This window comes from Podarcis gaigeae (assembly GCF_964106915.1).
Source record: "Podarcis gaigeae genome assembly, chromosome: 13".
NCBI classification, from domain to species: Eukaryota; Metazoa; Chordata; class Lepidosauria; order Squamata; family Lacertidae; genus Podarcis; species Podarcis gaigeae.
Window position 1 is genome coordinate 14,842,717 of NC_139689.1, and position 17,632 is coordinate 14,860,348.

Here is a 17,632-nt window from a genome sequence, read left to right on the forward strand (position 1 = left end):
GAGCTTTCGTGTGCATGCACACTTCTTCAGATACACAGTCTTTTTAAAAGTCTTTTTAGGTGTGGAGAGGTCAGTAGGAAAGGGACATAATCAGACCTTGATTGGAAGAGAGCCCTGTAAACTTGAGCCCTTGGCGTGGGGGTGAGGTATCAGAGGCATGAAGCTTTACTTGAGAGCCCCCCTCCCAATCGTATTATAGTCTACAGTTCCCCACACTTTTTCTCTGGGCCACACTTTCAGAATAAAAAATTGCTCACACAACACCAAATATTTTATTGATAAGTTAAACAAGAAAACAAGAAGAAACCCCTAGCAGTGCTTGATTTGTAGCACAGAACACAGCTACTTTATAAAATGATTGTGGGACACCTATAAAGTATGCAACAATGCAGCTACGTTTGGCGAAAACATTGCCAAAATATAAACAAGCCTCTTACATATGTGCCTTAAGTATGTATACAGACTCAATGAGAGGTCTAATCTGAAACAAACACTCAACTGGTCAACACAAAGAAGGCTTTCTCTTTTCTGATCTTTCATATTCATCGGAATTGAAAATCCCTGCTCACAGCAAATATGCAATGAAGGACTGTAGAATCTTCAAGCCAATGTGCTTGAAGATTCTTTGGGGAAAATCCTGACCTGTTTAAAGTGGTATGATATTGCTTTAAATGTATAGCAGAGGATGGCCCTTTAGCAGATGTTTGATATGCATGAATAAGCAGGTGAAGGTTTCCACCGGCAGGAACACAAGCATTGTCTGCAGACTGCCGTTAAAGCTGCAGTGGCCCGTTTGAAAATCTGGCAAGGGCCTTGCAATAGCATTAAAAATCCAGGAATAAAAGCCGGCAACCCCAACAGGGAAAGTGAAGTAATGTGCCTTAAGAGCAGGATTAATCACAGCCGTGTTTTTTAAAACAAGCAAAACACCGCCTACAATAACATGAGTTATAAGCTAAATAGCGGGCAGCTTAATTGTTGTGTACACATCATTTTGTAACTCATCGCTTAATAGAGAAGCTCTTGCATGGAATCCTATCTAGCACAGGGGGGGGGTGAGCTTTTCTTAGGGCTGCATTCTCTTCTGAGGAGGCAACAGTAGGCAGGGCCTAAATGGGTGCAGCATTGAATCTAAATGTTACCCTCTTTGTCCTCCAGGCAGTCAAGCAAGGGGTGTTAACAGAGTTCAAGGTCTGCCAGTCAAAAATATTCCACCCCAATCAAGACTGAAGAATTCAACTCTTCCTTCTGATAACTTCATCACATTGAAGGAAGTGGGGGAAACCCCACCCTCGCCCACAGCATTTTGCCTCTCTGCTTGTTCCTCACAGCTTTTTAACAGCTGCACAACAGGCAGAAATTCAACAGATGCAGCTTTAACAAAGCGTAGTGGAAATACAGCGGTGGTTTAAAATCAACACTGCTGCCCTTTGGTTTTTGCTTGGTGTGGTTCCATTAGAAACACCAGGCTGGTTCACACAAGTCATGGTTATTTCTTGGTAACTGCAGCATCAAACGGTATTAACACCTCAGGCAGAATTCTCACATTACCTCCCTTGCAATGTTTTTTTCAAGTGAGTCATGTGTATCACATAAAATCATAGGACAGTAGAGTTGGAAGGGACCTTGAGGGTCCTCTAGTCCCTGAAGTATACAGCAGGGGTGTGGGAACGAGGTATTGCCAACCTCTTTGGGGCCATGAGGCAGGTGAGATGACCCAAAATGGCTGCCACATCACCTACACCAGCCACCGTCACAGTCACTCTGAGGGGGGAGCTCTTTGCACCACTCAGTTCAGAACAGAGGTTGGGTGTCAAGTCTCAGCATCCAATGAAATGTGAGCACATTTAAGGGGTGTGTTCAATGTAGGAGAAGCTCAGCCACAAGTTGAGCAGGGAGACAGAACTTTCTGTTGTGCCTTGTTGGTTTTTTTTTTTGGTTTTTTTTTTGAGGGGATAATCACTGGGACCCACCTATAGAAGGTGGGTACCCTGGCACCCATTAGTGGTCCTTTTAGGCTCTTATAATCCCCAACAGCCGGGCATGCTGGCTACTGTTAATGGGAGCTGGAGTCCAGTTAATGTGCAAAGGACTGCTAGCTCCCCCTGTCCCTGATGCACAAGCACAGAGAAATCACGCATGCATTGCGAACCATTCCTAGAGTTTCTGCCCCTATTAAAGCTGTGCAGGTGATTCCACAGAAAACTGGGGAGGCGTCTCAGGAGTACTGATATGGCAACTCTGTCGAAGAATCAGCAGGAATCTCCACACTAGCCGTATCTAAGGGCGAGGGCTGTTTCCTCCTCAGAGAAGGAGGAACTTCTAAGATGCAGGCCCTGAGGTCTGCGTAAGCCTGAGGCAGCGTCCCGACGCTGACCCAGCGGTCATGGGTCGGGTTGTAGCAGTGGATCAGGTGGGTGTCGCGATAGGTGTTGTGGCTGTAGCCTCCCATGATGTAGAGCTCTCCGTCCAAGACGGCGGAGGCGGCGATGACGTGGGCCTGTGGCAGAGGGGCAAGAGCGGCCCACACGTCCAGGCCTGGGCTGTACACTTCGCAGGCCAGCTGGTCGGCGTAGCCCCCGTGTCCATCCCGCCATCGCAGGCCTCCCGCCACGTAGAGGTGCCCACCCATAGCTTCCATGTTGTGGCCTGCACGCTCCTCTCGCATCATGGCCAGCGGGATGGGTGCTGCGCCTGGACGGTACTGGATCAGGGAGGACTGGCAGCGGCACGAGCCATCACTGCCCCCAGAGACGTAAATGACTCCGTCCAGGATGCAGGCTGCATGGCCACAGAGCGGAGCAGGCAGAGGTTCACATGGCCTAGTGGGAAGGAACAGGGAGGAAATGTATATTATTCGCACAACACATAGTTAAACCATGGCATTCATAATGGCAAGAGATGGTCCCCTGACCACAGCAACAATAGGAGCATCACAGTGCCAGCCCTTTCCTCAGAAACAGTCAGGTCCCCAAAGCGTGTTGGAATATGAAGGTCTTCATCGGCTGGCGGAAGAACACAAGGAGGGAGCCTGTCTAACTTCTCTAGGAAACTACAATTCCCAGAGATTCTTAGGGTAAGCCACAACTGTGTAAAGTGATGTGATGCCACTTTAAAAGGGTATCCTAAGTTTCTAGCATCTGTACAACCTGAAAATTAAGGCAAAATGTACAGGCACTATTGTTGTCATTTTTTGTGCTCCTGAGAAACTTGTGTTCCTTGTTTCAATATTTTACTTTGTCACTCTCTCTCACACACACACCCAAAATCATTTGTTACCTGGGTCCCACCTCAGTCTTTTACTCCCCGGGTTAAAATTTATCCAGTTCCTTCACTCTTGGACTTGTTTTCCTGATGGTTACCCTCCTCTGAACCCGTTCCATGTGTCTATATGCAGGTGAAAATGCTGCACCCGATACTGGACTCCAGGTGAGGTTTGACAAAGCCCCCCCCAACGCACAATTCCTCACCTCCAGGCATTGGTCTGGGGGTCATAGCACTCCACTGTATCCAGGCAGTAGGCATCGTTGGAGCTGCCTCCCAGGGCATAGAAAAAGCCATCCTGGTAGAGCACCTGGAAATAGCTCCGGTGACTTGTCATGTCGGCCAACCGCTCCCAACTCCCACAGAGAGGGTCAAACCTGCAAGAGGGGAGTGTCAGGGAACAAAGATGGCGCTTGGAAGCAACCCCACATCCCTGCAACTCTGAATCTGTTCCTAAAATTAAAGGTTCAGAAGCATCCCTCATTATGTTGTCTGTCCTTCACATCTTTCCACCTTTTCCACAGTGGCTTTAGAACATTCATGTCAAATTTCTGGACAGCCAAATGCTGCCAAAGGCAACATGTCCCTTCCTGTTTGAGGAACCTGATCAGAGAGCAATGGATTGCTAGAAGGGCAGCACACCAACAATCTATTTTTCATTCTCTTGAGCCAGTCAATCACTAACATCCAGGGCGTATGTTACTGGAACCCAGGGATGGGCCAAAACCTAATGGGGCTGGTGTTGGTGGTGGAAGCTGCAGCCAATCAGGACTGAGACGCAAGGGGATCTTCTAATCTTTCTCACTGCCTGTGTACCAGGCTTTGATTGGCTCCCAGCCCTGATTGGCTAGAGAGCCCTATAAAACTCTGCAGGTCAGGCCAGCACCAGTTATGGACATTCTGACTGCTGCACGCCTTCTCTGACACCTGCTTTTGCCCCCACCCCTCTTTCACCCTCTTATCACCTTGTTCAATAGACTACTTTTCCAAACATCCACCTCCACTCTGGCCTACGCAACTGTACTGATGATCTCCCAGCTGAAAGACTGATTCTGAAGACCTGTTTATCCTTCCCATGCCCCACCCACAACTCTTCTCACACCGCGGAACTTGCAACCTGGTTCTTTCCCTCTCACCCACTCTAATTCCAAAGGCAAGAATCCTCGTCTCACTTGAACACTGAGCACATGGTGTCCCTGGTCCCATAGTAGTCCTTTCCACCAAAGATGTACATCACGTTGTCCTTGACTGCCACAGCATGCCGGAAGCGTGCCCCCTCTGGGAGCTCCCCAAGACGACGCCACTCAACCTGCTTGACCAATCCGATGCTGCTAATGAACCGGTGGGTGAACCATAAGTCCCGGCTAGGGCTGCGAGTGGCCATATTCTTTGCCAGAGTATCTCCTCCACTGATGGCAATCACCTTCTCTGGGTACCTCACCCGGCAAGGGAGTTGCTCCAGCTTGGAAGGGCCTGGCGGGATGCTAGCTAAGGACTCGACCATGAGGCTATAGAGCCTGCCTGGGGAGGCCATCATTTCTACTGCGCGAACCTGTTTGAGCTCCCGGGTGGACATCAGAGGGAACCTGATGCAACGTAGGACTTGCTCTGCACAGTCCATCCGTCCTTCCCGGTCAGCTTCCAGCCATCGGACGGCTCCTTGGAAGGCCTCCAATTCATTGAGGATATAGAGGGCATCAGAGCTGAGGAAGTGCACAAGCTGGCTGGCCGGAAAGTCCAGGAACTTGGGTGTCCTCGTGACGTGAGCAAAGTTCCTCAGCACAAAGTTCTCGGCGGCGCTTTCCAGATCATGAAGGCCGTAGGCTCGTGCGAAAGAGAGGACATCCAAGCTGGATTCAGGAGTCAGCTTGTGGCGGAAAAAATCCAGGCAGAGTTCCAAGATGCCGGAGACCTGATACTGGAGGGCAGCCTGGGCAGCATCAAAGAGGTTGTCCCACCCGCCTGCCAGTGTTCCCGAGTAGACGAAGGAGATGACCAGGCCCAGATCAGTTGAGGTGAAGCGTGTGCAGAGAGGGGCGTCCGCCTGGCGGGATTCCTTCATGCCGCTGGTGAACATGCCGTGGAAGAACTCGCAGCCGCAGGCCAAGGCTAGTCGGTGAACTGGAAGGAGGGAAGATGAGATCAGGGGACCCAACAGCCATATCTCAGTTAGGAACCTATAGTCCCCAACCCAAAACATCTAGCCTTCCCATTCCATCCCACCTCACAGATCCCTTTCCTATCAGTATGTGGGGCTTCCCCTCAAGCTCTGCCTTGTTCACCTTGATAGATATCTTCCTCAGCTTTAAGCTCCAGGTCCCAGCCGATGCCTTTCTCATAAAGCTCTTCCAGGCCCCGCAGTGTCTCCCATTTCTCATCCTCTGGACTCAGCCTGTCCTCTGCCTCTATCCCAATCAACACTGCCTTGCAAATCTCGGCCACGCGAGGGACGCCCAGGGCCTCCGCAGCATCCAAGATCTCCCCAGCCTTCTCCGGTGTGGCCTCCAGCTCCCCAGTGTAGGCAAAATTCAAGATGGCCTCCCAGCCGCATGGCGTGGTCACGCCATCCAGCTCCACCGTGCCGTGCTCCCCACATTCCAAGCGTTGCCGGAAGACTGAGCTCACTGCAGCAAGGATAGCGCTGTGGGCGTCATAGTCCCTTAGGCCCAGGGTGACAACCACGTCCACGAGGTGGCGCTGTTCTCTCAGCTGCTGAGCCACAGCAAAGAAGCCATCGGCGTGGCCCTCATTCCGCAGCTCCAGCTGCTGCCCCACAGCGCCCTCTGAGGGGCTGTCAGTGCATGACATCGCCTCTTGAAAAGAAGACTGACCTGGGGGAAGAGAAGGAATGGAAATCATAAGGCAATGCAGCACGGGGGAATCATAGAACTGCAGAGGGGAAGGGACCCTCAAGGGTCATCCAGCCCAGCCCCCTGCAATGCAGGGATCTCAGCTAGAGTATCCATGACAGGTGGCCATCCAACCTCCAATGAAGGAGAGTCCACCACACCACCTTCTGAGGGAGTCCGACCCAAACCATGGGCTTCGTGTTGCAAGTAAGGAGATTCCGACTAAACACCAGGAAGAACTTTCTGAAGGTGAAGGAATGCCGTAGAACTGGAGACGGAGATGCACAGCTGCATCCCAAAACACGCCCTCAAGTAACCCAAATTTAAAACACTACCACAGTCCACACCACAATTGCTTGTGTGGTGACAGAGCTTCTTTTCCTGACAGCTGCGACCATGATAATATTTCACACCAAAAAATAATACAGATTTCCAGTGTAAAATATTCTAAAATAGTTGTCTACGGCTGTGTACACACCATGCATTAAAAGAACATTCCTCGCAAAGAATCCTGGGAATTGTAGTTTACCCCCTCACAGAGCTACAGTTCCCAGCGCCCTTAACTGTCCTGGGTCCTGCCCCCAAACAGAGGCTCTTACTCTATAAGTTCAGAGAAATAATAGCAGCAGACACTAGACTCGGGAGTCATGGTTCAGGAGTTCAAGAGCAAGCAAGAAGTTCAGAAATGGACGGAAACTATTCTCCATGCTCCACCCACTAAGCTTTTAAAGAAGAGGTGCAGCGAGATTGCGAGACTCAACCATGTTGCGGCAAGGTAGGGGTTGCAAACGCACACTCCGGGTGGGTGAGTCGGATCCCATTTGCAAAGGCAGCGCCTGGTTTTTAGGTAGCAAAACCAAACCCTCCCATTCATTCACTCTCACCTCTGGTTCCACCTCCCCACTTGGCTTCTTCAAGCCCTTCCCTACCTCCATGGAGGCTCTGGGCTCTGCAGGAAAATCAGCGGGCAGGCTCCATAGTTCCCTGTACTGATTGTTAAAGCACTCTGGGAATTGTGGCTCTGGGAAGCGTATAGGGCTCTCCTAACAAACTCTCAACACACTTAACAAGCCACATCTCCCAGGATTCTGTGGGGACGATGACAGGGAAGCCATGACTGTCTAAAGTGATGCCGTTGTGCTTTATATCATAGGCGCCAAGTTGCACCCAACATTGTGGGGGCCCGTTGCACATGCATGACGTCACACGTGTGGCATACACCCCCCAACCTGGCCAGGCCAACTCACCCCGCCATCCCTCACCGACCCACCACCAGCTGCCTTAGCTTTGTGAAAGGAACGTGTGGAACATAGATGCTTAGCCCCACGCGTCCCTTTGACTATCCTCAAAAGGACACGACAGGGCCAAGCATCTTCATCCTGGCATGTCCTTTTGAGGATTTCCATGGGATTTGGGGGGACGGATCCAAAATCTTCTTAAATATATTGGGAGGAGACCCACAGCCCCTGTAAATGGCACCCCTGCTTTATATCTATGGTGTGAATGTGTCCCGTGTCTCCTCACTGAGACATTTTGCTGCCTGAGGCGAAGGATAAAATGGCGTCTGTACTGTTCCATGTGGAGAATCTAATTGAACTGGCACAACTGACTACTATTTCAATATTGGCAAAACCGGTATTCTCCACTGCACCTGAGGCAACAAGCTACTAATGGAGAAGGAGGCCAGGCCTCACAGCTTTGTTCTCGAATAGAAAACTACAGCCAGGAGCCTTTAAAGCCCTAAACAACCTTGGTCCTGTATACCTGAAGGAATGTCTCCACCCCCATTGTTCAGCCTGAACACTGAGATCCAGCGCCGAGGGCCTTCTGGTAGTTCCCTCACTACGAGAAGCCAAGTTACAGGGAAACAGGCAGAGGGCCTTCTTGGTAGTGGCACCCGCCCTGTGGAATGCCCTCCCACCAGATGTCCAAGAGAAAAACAACTACAGTACCAGACTTTTAGAAGACACCTGAAGGCAGCCCTGTTTAGGGAAGCTTTTAATGTTTAATAGGTTATTGTACTTTAGTGTTCTGTTGGAAGCCGCCCAGAGTGGCTGGGGAAACCCAGCCAGATGGGCAGGGTATAAATAAATTATTATTATTATTATTATTATTATTATTATTATTAAACTGCTGAGCCCCCTGAAACTCATCCTTGAACCTGAGGTGGTTGCCTCCCAACACAGTGTTGTGGACCAAAGCTGCCTCAGTGGAAAACTGAATCTATTTTGACACCGGTAACATGGCAGGATCGTCCCTTCTCTCCATCACCATGTGTGAAACACAAAGCTCTCTCTGCCAAATGAGAAGAATGGCTGGAAAAGGAGAAAGGAAGGGGAAACTAGCCCTGCTGCCAGCCTGCCTTCTAGCACCCTCATTTTCCCTGCAGTTAACATTGGAAAACCTTTGGCGGTGTGGGTGGGTGTTATGTAGATGATGCATAAAAAGCATGTGTGCTTTAATTACAGCTGCAAAAAGTGTGCATGTTGCACTTGCGTGATGTGTGTGTGATCCGAATCGGAGAACATGCGGTGAAGCTGTGTGCAAATTTCTTGGAAACCAGAGTGATCACAATGTTCTAGCCAGTGCTGCATTTTTGTGGTGTCTCCTCAGGGACATACCTGTGTTGCTGTAATGTGTCGTGCATGCATGAGTGTGTTGTATGACTCAGGCGAGGAGGAGGGCTGGATGTCCATTTGTGTTGTGCTTTCGCACCTGGTACATTCTTAGAAAACTGCCGTAGGCGCTTAAGTTGCAAAACCTTAGGCTGAGATGCGGTTAAGACACCTGCCTTTCTTGAGAGTTTAATTGGGGAAAAGGCAGCGTGCATATATCCAAACCCCATAGGACAGCCCACCCACCCCCCACAGCTAACCCTCCCCCTTGCCCCACAATAAAGCTCTTTCTAAATACTCCCGGCATTGCTGAGCTGCTCAGTACCATCCTGGGGGGTCCCAAACTCAAGTCTCTCACCTGTTGGGCCTGTCCAGGCAGCGGGGGGGTTTCCTTAGCCTATGAAGAACCCGTAGCTGGAGTGTTGACCTCTGGGGAATTTGGCCCACGTGGAAACTGGTGAGGTTAATTATAGCCCGGCCTGAGCTACTGAAGGAGGAGAGAGCAGGCAGAAGTCAAAGCCAGATGTAACTGGTCCAAGGAACCGAAAAATTCAGGCTGAACCATTCAAGCCCCCCCCCCCCATTTTACAGCACCTTGAACATTGCTGGGAATGTTTACGTCGCTAAAAAGCTAGAGATTATGGAATGTGGGGCTGGAAAAGACAGGAAACTTTTTATATGTGGCATTTTTCCAGGGTTTGAGGCTGACCTTTAAAGCATATCTTTGTCCCCTACAAAGAAACTTGGGGACTGTAGTTTGTTAAGGGTGATGGGAATTATAGGTCTGTGAAGAATAAACAACAGTGGTACCTCAGGTTACATACGCTTCAGGTTACAGACTCCGCTAACCCAGAAATATTACATCGGGTTAAGAACTTTGCTTCAGGATGAGAACAGAAATCATGCTCTGGCGGCGCGGCGGCAGCAGGAGGCCCCATTAGCTAAAGTGATGCTTCAGGTTAAGAACAGTTTCAGGTTAAGTACGGACCTCTGGAACGAATTAAGTACTTAATTCGAGGTACCACTGTATTTTTTTTTGCGGGGGGGGGGGTGTGGCTATGCTTTGAATGCTCTTCCACAGTCTGGTGGGCATGCAGCCATGAATAATATCCTCCTTTCCTCTTATATTCAGAGCTTATGGAATTCTAAGTAAGGTGAAAGGGGCAGTGATCCTTGGGGTCTCTTCAAGTTCTATGATTCTGTGACTGGAGAGCTGAGCCTCTGGAAAATGTGAGGAAGGAGCAGAGTGCAATGGAGGCGGCTGAGCTGGGGACAGAAATGTGCCCAGGTTCTGGCATGAGATCTGAGAACGGAAAGAGAAATAAGTATGGGCGTGCCCTCTTTAGGACAGAGCTACACCTCTGGGAAAGGGCTCTTTAATCTCCTCTTCACCAGCTTCATTTGCATCATAGGGGAATTCCCTCAACAGTCTCGGAAAACTTTTTGTCCGGACTGGTTTTTCCAATGGGCCATAAAGAGAACAAGGGGATTTGCATGGGAGTGGGGGCAGAAACACCTGGAGCAGGAGTAGGCAAACTAAGGCCCGGGGGCCGGATCCGGCCCAATCGCTTTCTCAATCCGGCCCACAGACGGCCCGGGAATCAGCATGTTTTTACATGAGTAGAATGTGTCCTTTTATTTAAAATGCATCTCTGCGTTATTTGTGGGGCACAGGAATTCGTTCATTTATTTCCCCAAAATATAGTCTGAGGGACAGTGGACTGGCCCACGACTGAAAAAGTTTGCTGACCCCTGACCTGGAGCATAAACACAGAGAGGAACTGAGATGAGTGTGGGGAGAGAAGGCAGGTGGAAAGAGGAGCACTTCGTTTTTTATTGCTTTCAAATAAAGTTAACAAATAAGTTACCAAAGATATTTATGTATAAAGTGGTACCTCAGGTTAAGAACTTAATTCATTCTGGAGGTCCGTTCTTAACCTGAAAATGTTTTTAACCTGAAGCACCACTTTAGCTAATGGGGCTTCCCGCTGCCGCCACGTGATTTCTGTTCTCATCCTGAGGTAAAGTTCTTAACCCGAGGTACTATTTCTGGGTTAGCGGAGTCTGTAACCTGAAGTGTCTGTAACCTGAAGCGTATGTAACCCAAGGTACCACTGTATATGGAACTTGCGCCCCCAGGAGGCAAGTCAGGGCCACCAACTTGGGTGGCTTTAAAAGAGGATTGGATAAATTCGTGGAGGAGACGGTTATCAGTGATTACTAGCTATGATAGCCATGTTCTGCCCTCTGCAGTTGCCCTCTGTATCTGGCTGGCTGCAGTAAGAACACAATGCTGGACTAGATGGGCCATTGGCTTGATCCTGCATGCCTTTCTTAAGTTCTTATTTTCTTATGTTTGCATGCACACACACACACACACACACATGTGGGTGTAGGTGTAAGTGTATACTTCTGATAAAATTAGTAAGGGGGAGAGAATTGCCTGGGGTAAAACACATATCAATGCAAAATAAAAACAGGAACCAGTCTAAGTTCTGGTGAATTACAGGCTTTGCAAAACTGGAAAAGGGTTAGCACTAGCATATTTTAAGGAGGTAAAGAACTACAAAACTTTTAGAAGACATCTGAAGGCAGCCCCATATTGGGAAGTTTTTAATGTTTGGCATTATGTTTTTATTTGTGCTGGAAGGTGCCCAGAAACTCAGCCAGATGGGCGGGGTGTTATTATTATTATTATTATTATTATTATTATTATTATTATTATTAAAAAACAGGGCTCATTCTTTTCCCTCTTACATTATCCCAAAGTATCCTGCTTGGAGTTACAGACTCCCATATACTTTATATAACCCTCTCCTAATTGAGGGTGCCCTTTCTTTCTCCTCCCACCCCGCCAGTACTTGGCGTAAAGTATCCTTGTTGCTACAAACCATACGCAATAATGATTTCTCTTTTATCTTTTGGAACAGCGTCTCTCAAGTATGTTAATGAAAACAATTTGGGTTGAGGACATCATCTGCGTTCCAAAATAATTTGGATGTCCCTTACAATACCTTGCCCAATACTTCCTTGCGACACACAGTTGGCACACCAGCGAAGGGACAAGTCCATCAGCATTTCTTAAAACATTGCACTGCAGACGGGCCGCAGGACAGTTTGTTCTTTGCAGATGGCCTCGTTTTCTTCTCTCCAATGCTACAGCCACGTGGGTCAGAATTAAAACTCGGCTCCTTCAACATTCCGGTGACTCATTACCACACACACACAAAATGTGGGGCAGAGGGGGAAAGTGGCATTTCTAAGGAGGAGGTGGGCATTGTCAGGTTTATACCTGCTCTGTGGCATAGCTTGAAAGCAGAACTGTTCTCAGGGCAGAACTGTTTACCCATAACATGCACATTTGGTGCAGTTTTCTCGGAGCACAGAAGGAGTAGAAGATATGTGAGGTTTCAGCAGTGGCGTAGCGTGGGGGGTGCAGGGGGGGCCGGCCGCACCGGGCGCAACATCTGGGGGTTAGGGTTAGGGGGCACAAATCCACGGGTTAGGGGGCGCAAATCCATGGGTTAGGGGGTCAAATTACTTGCCTTGCCCCGGGTGCTGACAACCCACGCTACGCCTCTGGGTTTCAGCACTTTTCTTCTGTAACACTAGCTTTCAGCATTTCCCCTGCATACATGAACAGGGTTTCCCCCAAAGAAGCCTGTGGGTTGCTAAAGGTGAAGGGAAATGTAGCTCTGCCAGGGGTAAACTACAATTCCCAGGATTCTTGGGGGTTCCTTAAATGTATGTAGCCTTTTATTGTTGGCTATACCGCCTCCTGAAACAGCACTGTGGGTTTTAAACTCTCTGACATACAACAAAGAATTAAACCAGGGGTCAGCAAACTTTTTCAGCAGGGGGCTGGTCCACTGTCCTTCAGACGTTGTGGGGGGCCGGACTATATGTTGCTATGATTATGACCCTCATTTTTGGCAAAAAACCCTTATTGGGACCAACCCCAATGTTGCCCAAATGTGATTTTTGGGGGTTGTTCCCTCATACACCCACGCTGCTTCCTTTGCGTTTTGCGCATTGACAGTTATTGTTTCTCTTGTAAGGCGGGGTGGGGGGCTGAGGTAAGTGCGCCATTCCTGTCAGCCCTGGAGAGTGTGTGTGCATGTGTGGGTGAAGGGGAAAGCCGTTGGCCATGCTAAGTCAGGCCGGCGCCGCTCAAGCAAAAATGTTCTTTTCCCTGCGTGAGGGACGACAAGGCAGCGGCGGCTATTTACCTTTCCATGGTTCGGGGGAAGCCCGAAGGAGTGCCAATTCCATCAACCGAAGCAGTCGAGAGAGCTAACAAGTGGCCTCCCCAGCAGAGCGCAGAACTGCTTTGGAGTGCAGCCGCCCAGGCGCTCCCCGCTTCCTCTTGAAAATCCGAACTGTGGTGGAAATCCGAAGCTCCATGGTGGAAATCCGAACTGTGGCTCCTTTTCCCTCTTCCCCACCCCCCACCCTGGAAGAAAAGATTGGTGTGCACAACAGACGGAGAAGGGGCTTGTCTTGAGCAGCGATCCACCTCACTTTTGACTGAGTCACAAAAGAGCCTGGCTGAGTCACAAAAACCATTGTGTGCACGCGCACTATGCCGGCTACCTGGATTCCCGGACCATCCACTGGCCGGATCTAGAAGGCAATTGGGCCTGATCTGGCCCGTGGACTTTAGTTTGCTGACCCATAAATTTAACAGTATCCTGTACTCCCTATTTTGCAGGTGGACTAAAATGTTCCCCTCAAGATGTTGTTGGACTACAGTTCCCATCATCCCTAATCGTGCTGTGAGGAGCCAGTGTGGTGCAGGGCTTATAGTGCTGGATATGGGTGGCGGAAATGACTGGCAGAATCCGAGACCAGGGAGAAGAGTCGGTGGAAGAAGATTGGAAGAAATTTAAAGTTTATTTACAGAAACATTGTAAAATTAAGGAATGTTAGAAGGATGCTGGGATGAAATTATGTGGTTTTAGCGGAAATGTTATAAAGGATTAAGTAAAAATAGATTGTTAATTGGTGAAAGGAGAGAATGTAAAGTTACATCATATTAAGATAAATTATAGAACAAAAATTGGGAAAGATGGACAGGATTTGCTGAAATAGCTAACTGAACTAGAATACAAAAAAGGGAGGTGTGAGGAGGTCAAGGAAACAAGCAATTGAAAGATAAGTTATGGGAAGGTTTGATTTGTTTTTTAATTGTTTCTATTTTTCTGTTTTTTTATTGTGATGTGTTGCCTTGTTTTTGTTTAGTTTGGTGTTTTTCCTTCTTTTCTTTTCTTTTTGTAACCATTAAAACTTCAATAAATATTACTTTTAAAAAAATATATATATAGTGCTGGATATGGGGACCTGGAAGACCACAGTTCAAATGTGGTCTGATGTTTTAATGTATTTTTAATCTGTTGTTGGAAGCCGCCCAGAGTGGCTGGGAAAACCCAGCCAGATGGGCGGGGTATAAATAATAAATTATTATTATATAATTAAATTCAAATGCCAACACAGCCACGAAGCTCACTGGGTGACCTCAGCCTATCCTGCCTGCCAGAGGTCTTACAAATGTGGACCCCGAAGGAGTGCCAATTCCATCAACCGAAGCAGTCGAGAGAGGGCATGTGTGGTGGTAAGGCAATCTCGCTGGCTGGCAAACTGGTCCTAAATTTCTACACAGATCTGCAACAGTTTAAGGACACATTCCAGCTAGGTGAAACTACTCAGGATAGGAGGTCTAGAGAGATTTCTGAGGGCTAGACAGAGAGGCCAGAGGGGGGTAAAATTGTATATGGCTCCTGCACCAGCCCATTCTTGATGTAGAAGGTCGCTGGTTCAATCCCTGGCATCTCGACATGGCTGGGAACATCGCCTGCCTGAAAAACTCCGGAGAGCTGCTACCAGTCAGTTTAGGTAATGCTGAGCTACATGGACCAATGCCCTGACTCAGTACAAGGCCTGTTTCCTGTGTCCACCCTGCAAGAGGAAAGAAACAGCAGCCCCCACATGTTCTCTTATTCTGGACCAGTGGTATAAATTGGTTGTAGTAGCACGATCGGGGTCTGTTGCAAGGAAGGGAGGAAGCCCTAATGATGACATCTTACATAGGAGCTCCCCTAAATCTGAGGGTGCCTCTGCCAAATATTGAATGTTCTGCCCTGGACTCCAAGAGGAATTTTCCTTTTTGTTTTGTTTATGGAAGTACGAAATAGGATGCAACCCAGATCTCATCTGAACAGTTTGAAGCGTTTGGGGAAATTTTTATTGTTGTCATGCAGCCAATGGTTCTCTCTCATCTCCGTTTTACAGGTGAATTAATCACCTTTTATACCAATTGCATTGGTCTTTGAAAGATGATTAGACAAACTCACAGAGCAGAGGGCTATTGATGGCCGTAAGCCACGGCTGTGCTCTTTTGCCACAGCTGGAGGCAGCAGTGCTTTTGAATACCAGTTGCTGGAAACCACAGGAGGGGAGAGTGGTCTTGTGTTCAAATCCTGCTTGCAGGTTTCCCATGAGCCTCTGTTTGGCCACTGTGAAAAAAGGATGCTGGACTAGATGGGCCATTGGCCTGATCCAGCACCCTTTGGGGAGGGGAAAGATTCCTGTGACCTTTGTTTATATATACAGTGGTACCTCAGGTTACATACACTTCAGGTTACAGACTCCGCTAACCCAGAAATAGTGCTTCAGGTTAAGAACTTTACTTCAGGATGAGAACAGAAATTGTGCTCCGGCGGCACGGCGGCAGCAGAAGGCCCCATTAGCTTAAGTGGTGCTTCAGGTTAAGAACAGTTTCAGGTTAAGAACAGACCTCCGGAACGAATTAAGTACTTAACCCGAGGTACCACTGTATACTCTCGGGGAGCTCCCCTTTTGTTTTGGCTGCCCTCACAGAGAAATGTTTTTACAGCTTCCTCAACACTCAACAACCCTCTAAGGCAGAGATTTCGCCTTTTGCACCTAACCAGTTTCAGCCGAAGGGGTGCCAGGGAGAGTGTGAGACTCATTATTTCATCAAAATATGTGTGTGGTTATTACCACAAAGCAAGTGCCGGTAACATGCTTTCCGCCTCCAGGGTGTGTGGAGTCACTCAGTTTACAGGTTGCTCCCAATGCGGCCTGCCAAAAAGCTCTGAGCCTTCTGCAAGCTTCCTCCGGCCTAGACAACCTGAAGGGGTGTTGTAAGAGGAGAGCCTCAGGCGGGGCGGGAGTTTCGGTGCTGGTGCGTGGGCTTGTACATGCTGCATGTGTGCAAGAGCATGGCAAGGGGGCGGGGACATGGATTCTGCCCCAAGGATTAGGCCTCATCCCGTGGGTTTATCAGATGTGAATCACATCAGTCGGGAGCGCGTTCCTCTTTGCACTTGCGAGTTGGCGTGCAGCGCTGCAGGGAGGTGAACCGCCATCAAGTGTGTGGTCTGTGCGGCGTCTTTTGAGTGAGTAGAAGAGTGGATTTGGGGTTGACCTCCCGGTTGGTGTGTCACCGAGGCCTGTCCCTGTGCCTTGCAGCTGTGGAGAAAAGCTCTCCAGGTGCCACTTTTTTCGCCCACCTGCAACCGATGCAGTTCTACCTACAAGAGTGCTTTGAGAGTTCGACTTTAATGCTGTGCAGCAGGCAGAAATTTAACAGGTGAGCCTTATTTATATCTTCGTTCCCATGCCATTGCATTCTTGTGCTGAATGTATTCCTGTCATGGAGGCACCTGACAATGAATACATGGCAATCCTGAGGCAACATGGCCCAATGGAAAACAGAAACCCGCAGGTCACCTGCCCCTTTAAAAGAGGGAATTTCAGTAGGTCGCATAGGAAGGGGCAAAACTGTCTATTTTGGTTTCTTTCAGTTTCTCATTTTTCCAGTCTTCACCACATAAGTTTGCTTAACAAACAACAACAAAAAGTCATTTTAGTGTGAATTTCTCCTAACAGACACTATTGCATGCCGTTTTCCCTAATATACACACATCTGCAAACCAATGTCCCCATATATAACACATTTTTAAAGGTCATTTTCACCTAATGCATGCCTTTTGAGGCACACTTTTTACCCTGACATATTGCACACATTTACTTGGTTGGAGAACTGCATTGCAAAATTCAGAGAATTGCACCTTTCGAAATATACGGCTAATCCAAATTTTCGCAGGGAAAACCTGCTGAATCGGAACAGCTACCAATAGTTTTCTTTTCTTGCATTGCTTCAGAAATAGGTAGGTTCGCTTTTAAATGTGAGCTGAACGTGAACTACCCCCTCCCTAAGCAGGTGTAGGTTGTTGTGAAAGCTTCACCTGCTGAAATTCCCTCTTTTACACAACTATTAAAGGCGCAGCTGCATTGCTTGTGTGCGTGCGTGCACACATCTGGTCACCCTTCGCTGAGGTCCTGGGAGCATTGACTGTGTGTGTGTCTTGGCGTGAGTCATGTGTTCTGTTCTTCCTGTGTGTTCCAGAGGTGGGGAACCTGTAGCCCTCCAGATGTTGTTGGATTCCAACTCCTTCTCTGAACATCCATCTCCCATCAGTCCCAGCCAGCATAGCTGATGGTCAGGGATGAGAGGGGTGTGTGTGCAGTCCATCAAATCTAGAGGCCCACCTGTTCCTGGTCCCTGTTACGCACCTGCAATACTTTCAGACCCATTATCATTTCCCTTCCTTTTGGATTGTTGACCTGTGGCTAGATAATTAAGGGGACTTACATAGGGAAATTTGCTTCAGAATAATTTCTGGTGCTCTAGAGCAGCTGTCTGCAACCTTTTCAGACCCACTTAACCCAAACATGCATATATATTTTTACCCATTTCTTGTCTGTCTTTCTTTTAAACCATAGATTTGTTCGGTGGTAGTGCTGCTGTTACAGCGACCCACCTCAGATTTGGCTGAAATCTGAAATAGTGGGTCCTCAACCCACCCACTGAAGACCAAT

At 48.5% G+C, this 17,632-nt stretch overlaps 2 protein-coding genes across 2 annotated transcripts in view; one reads left to right on the plus strand and one right to left on the minus strand.

Moving 5' to 3' along the window:
• Window positions 1–253: 253 nt before the first annotated feature.
• On the minus strand, window positions 254–9,184 carry KLHL33 (kelch like family member 33). The gene is made up of 5 exons (XM_083710513.1): window positions 9,087–9,184; window positions 5,547–6,095; window positions 4,437–5,385; window positions 3,471–3,641; window positions 254–2,822 (listed from the first exon to the last, which is right to left on the minus strand). Exons 2-5 carry the CDS (start codon window positions 6,070–6,072, stop codon window positions 2,219–2,221), a joined length of 2,250 nt encoding a protein of 749 aa, XP_083566639.1. The 5' UTR covers window positions 6,073–6,095; window positions 9,087–9,184; the 3' UTR covers window positions 254–2,218.
• Window positions 9,185–16,048: 6,864 nt separating this feature from the next.
• Window positions 16,049–17,632, plus strand: part of LOC310829169 (solute carrier family 12 member 3-like) — a 34,365-nt gene continuing 32,781 nt past the window's right edge. The window contains exon 1 of the mRNA XM_083707337.1: window positions 16,049–16,340. The gene's annotated coding sequence lies outside the window, so the exon portion shown is untranslated. The remainder of the gene's footprint in view (window positions 16,341–17,632) is intronic.

What these genes read in the sequence shown, in the direction of transcription:
- KLHL33 (XM_083710513.1), bottom strand. Translation starts at nt 6,072, where the DNA reads ATGTCATGCACTGACAGCCCCTCAGAGGGCGCTGTGGGGCAGCAGCTG. An exon ending in TGAGGAAGATATCTATCAAG is followed by an intron (nt 5,386 to 5,546) that starts GTGAACAAGGCA and finishes CCCTCCTTCCAG; the next exon opens with TTCACCGACTAGCCTTGGCC. An exon ending in CCCCAGACCAATGCCTGGAG is followed by an intron (nt 2,823 to 3,470) that starts GTGAGGAATTGT and finishes CCTTCCCACTAG; the next exon opens with GCCATGTGAACCTCTGCCTG.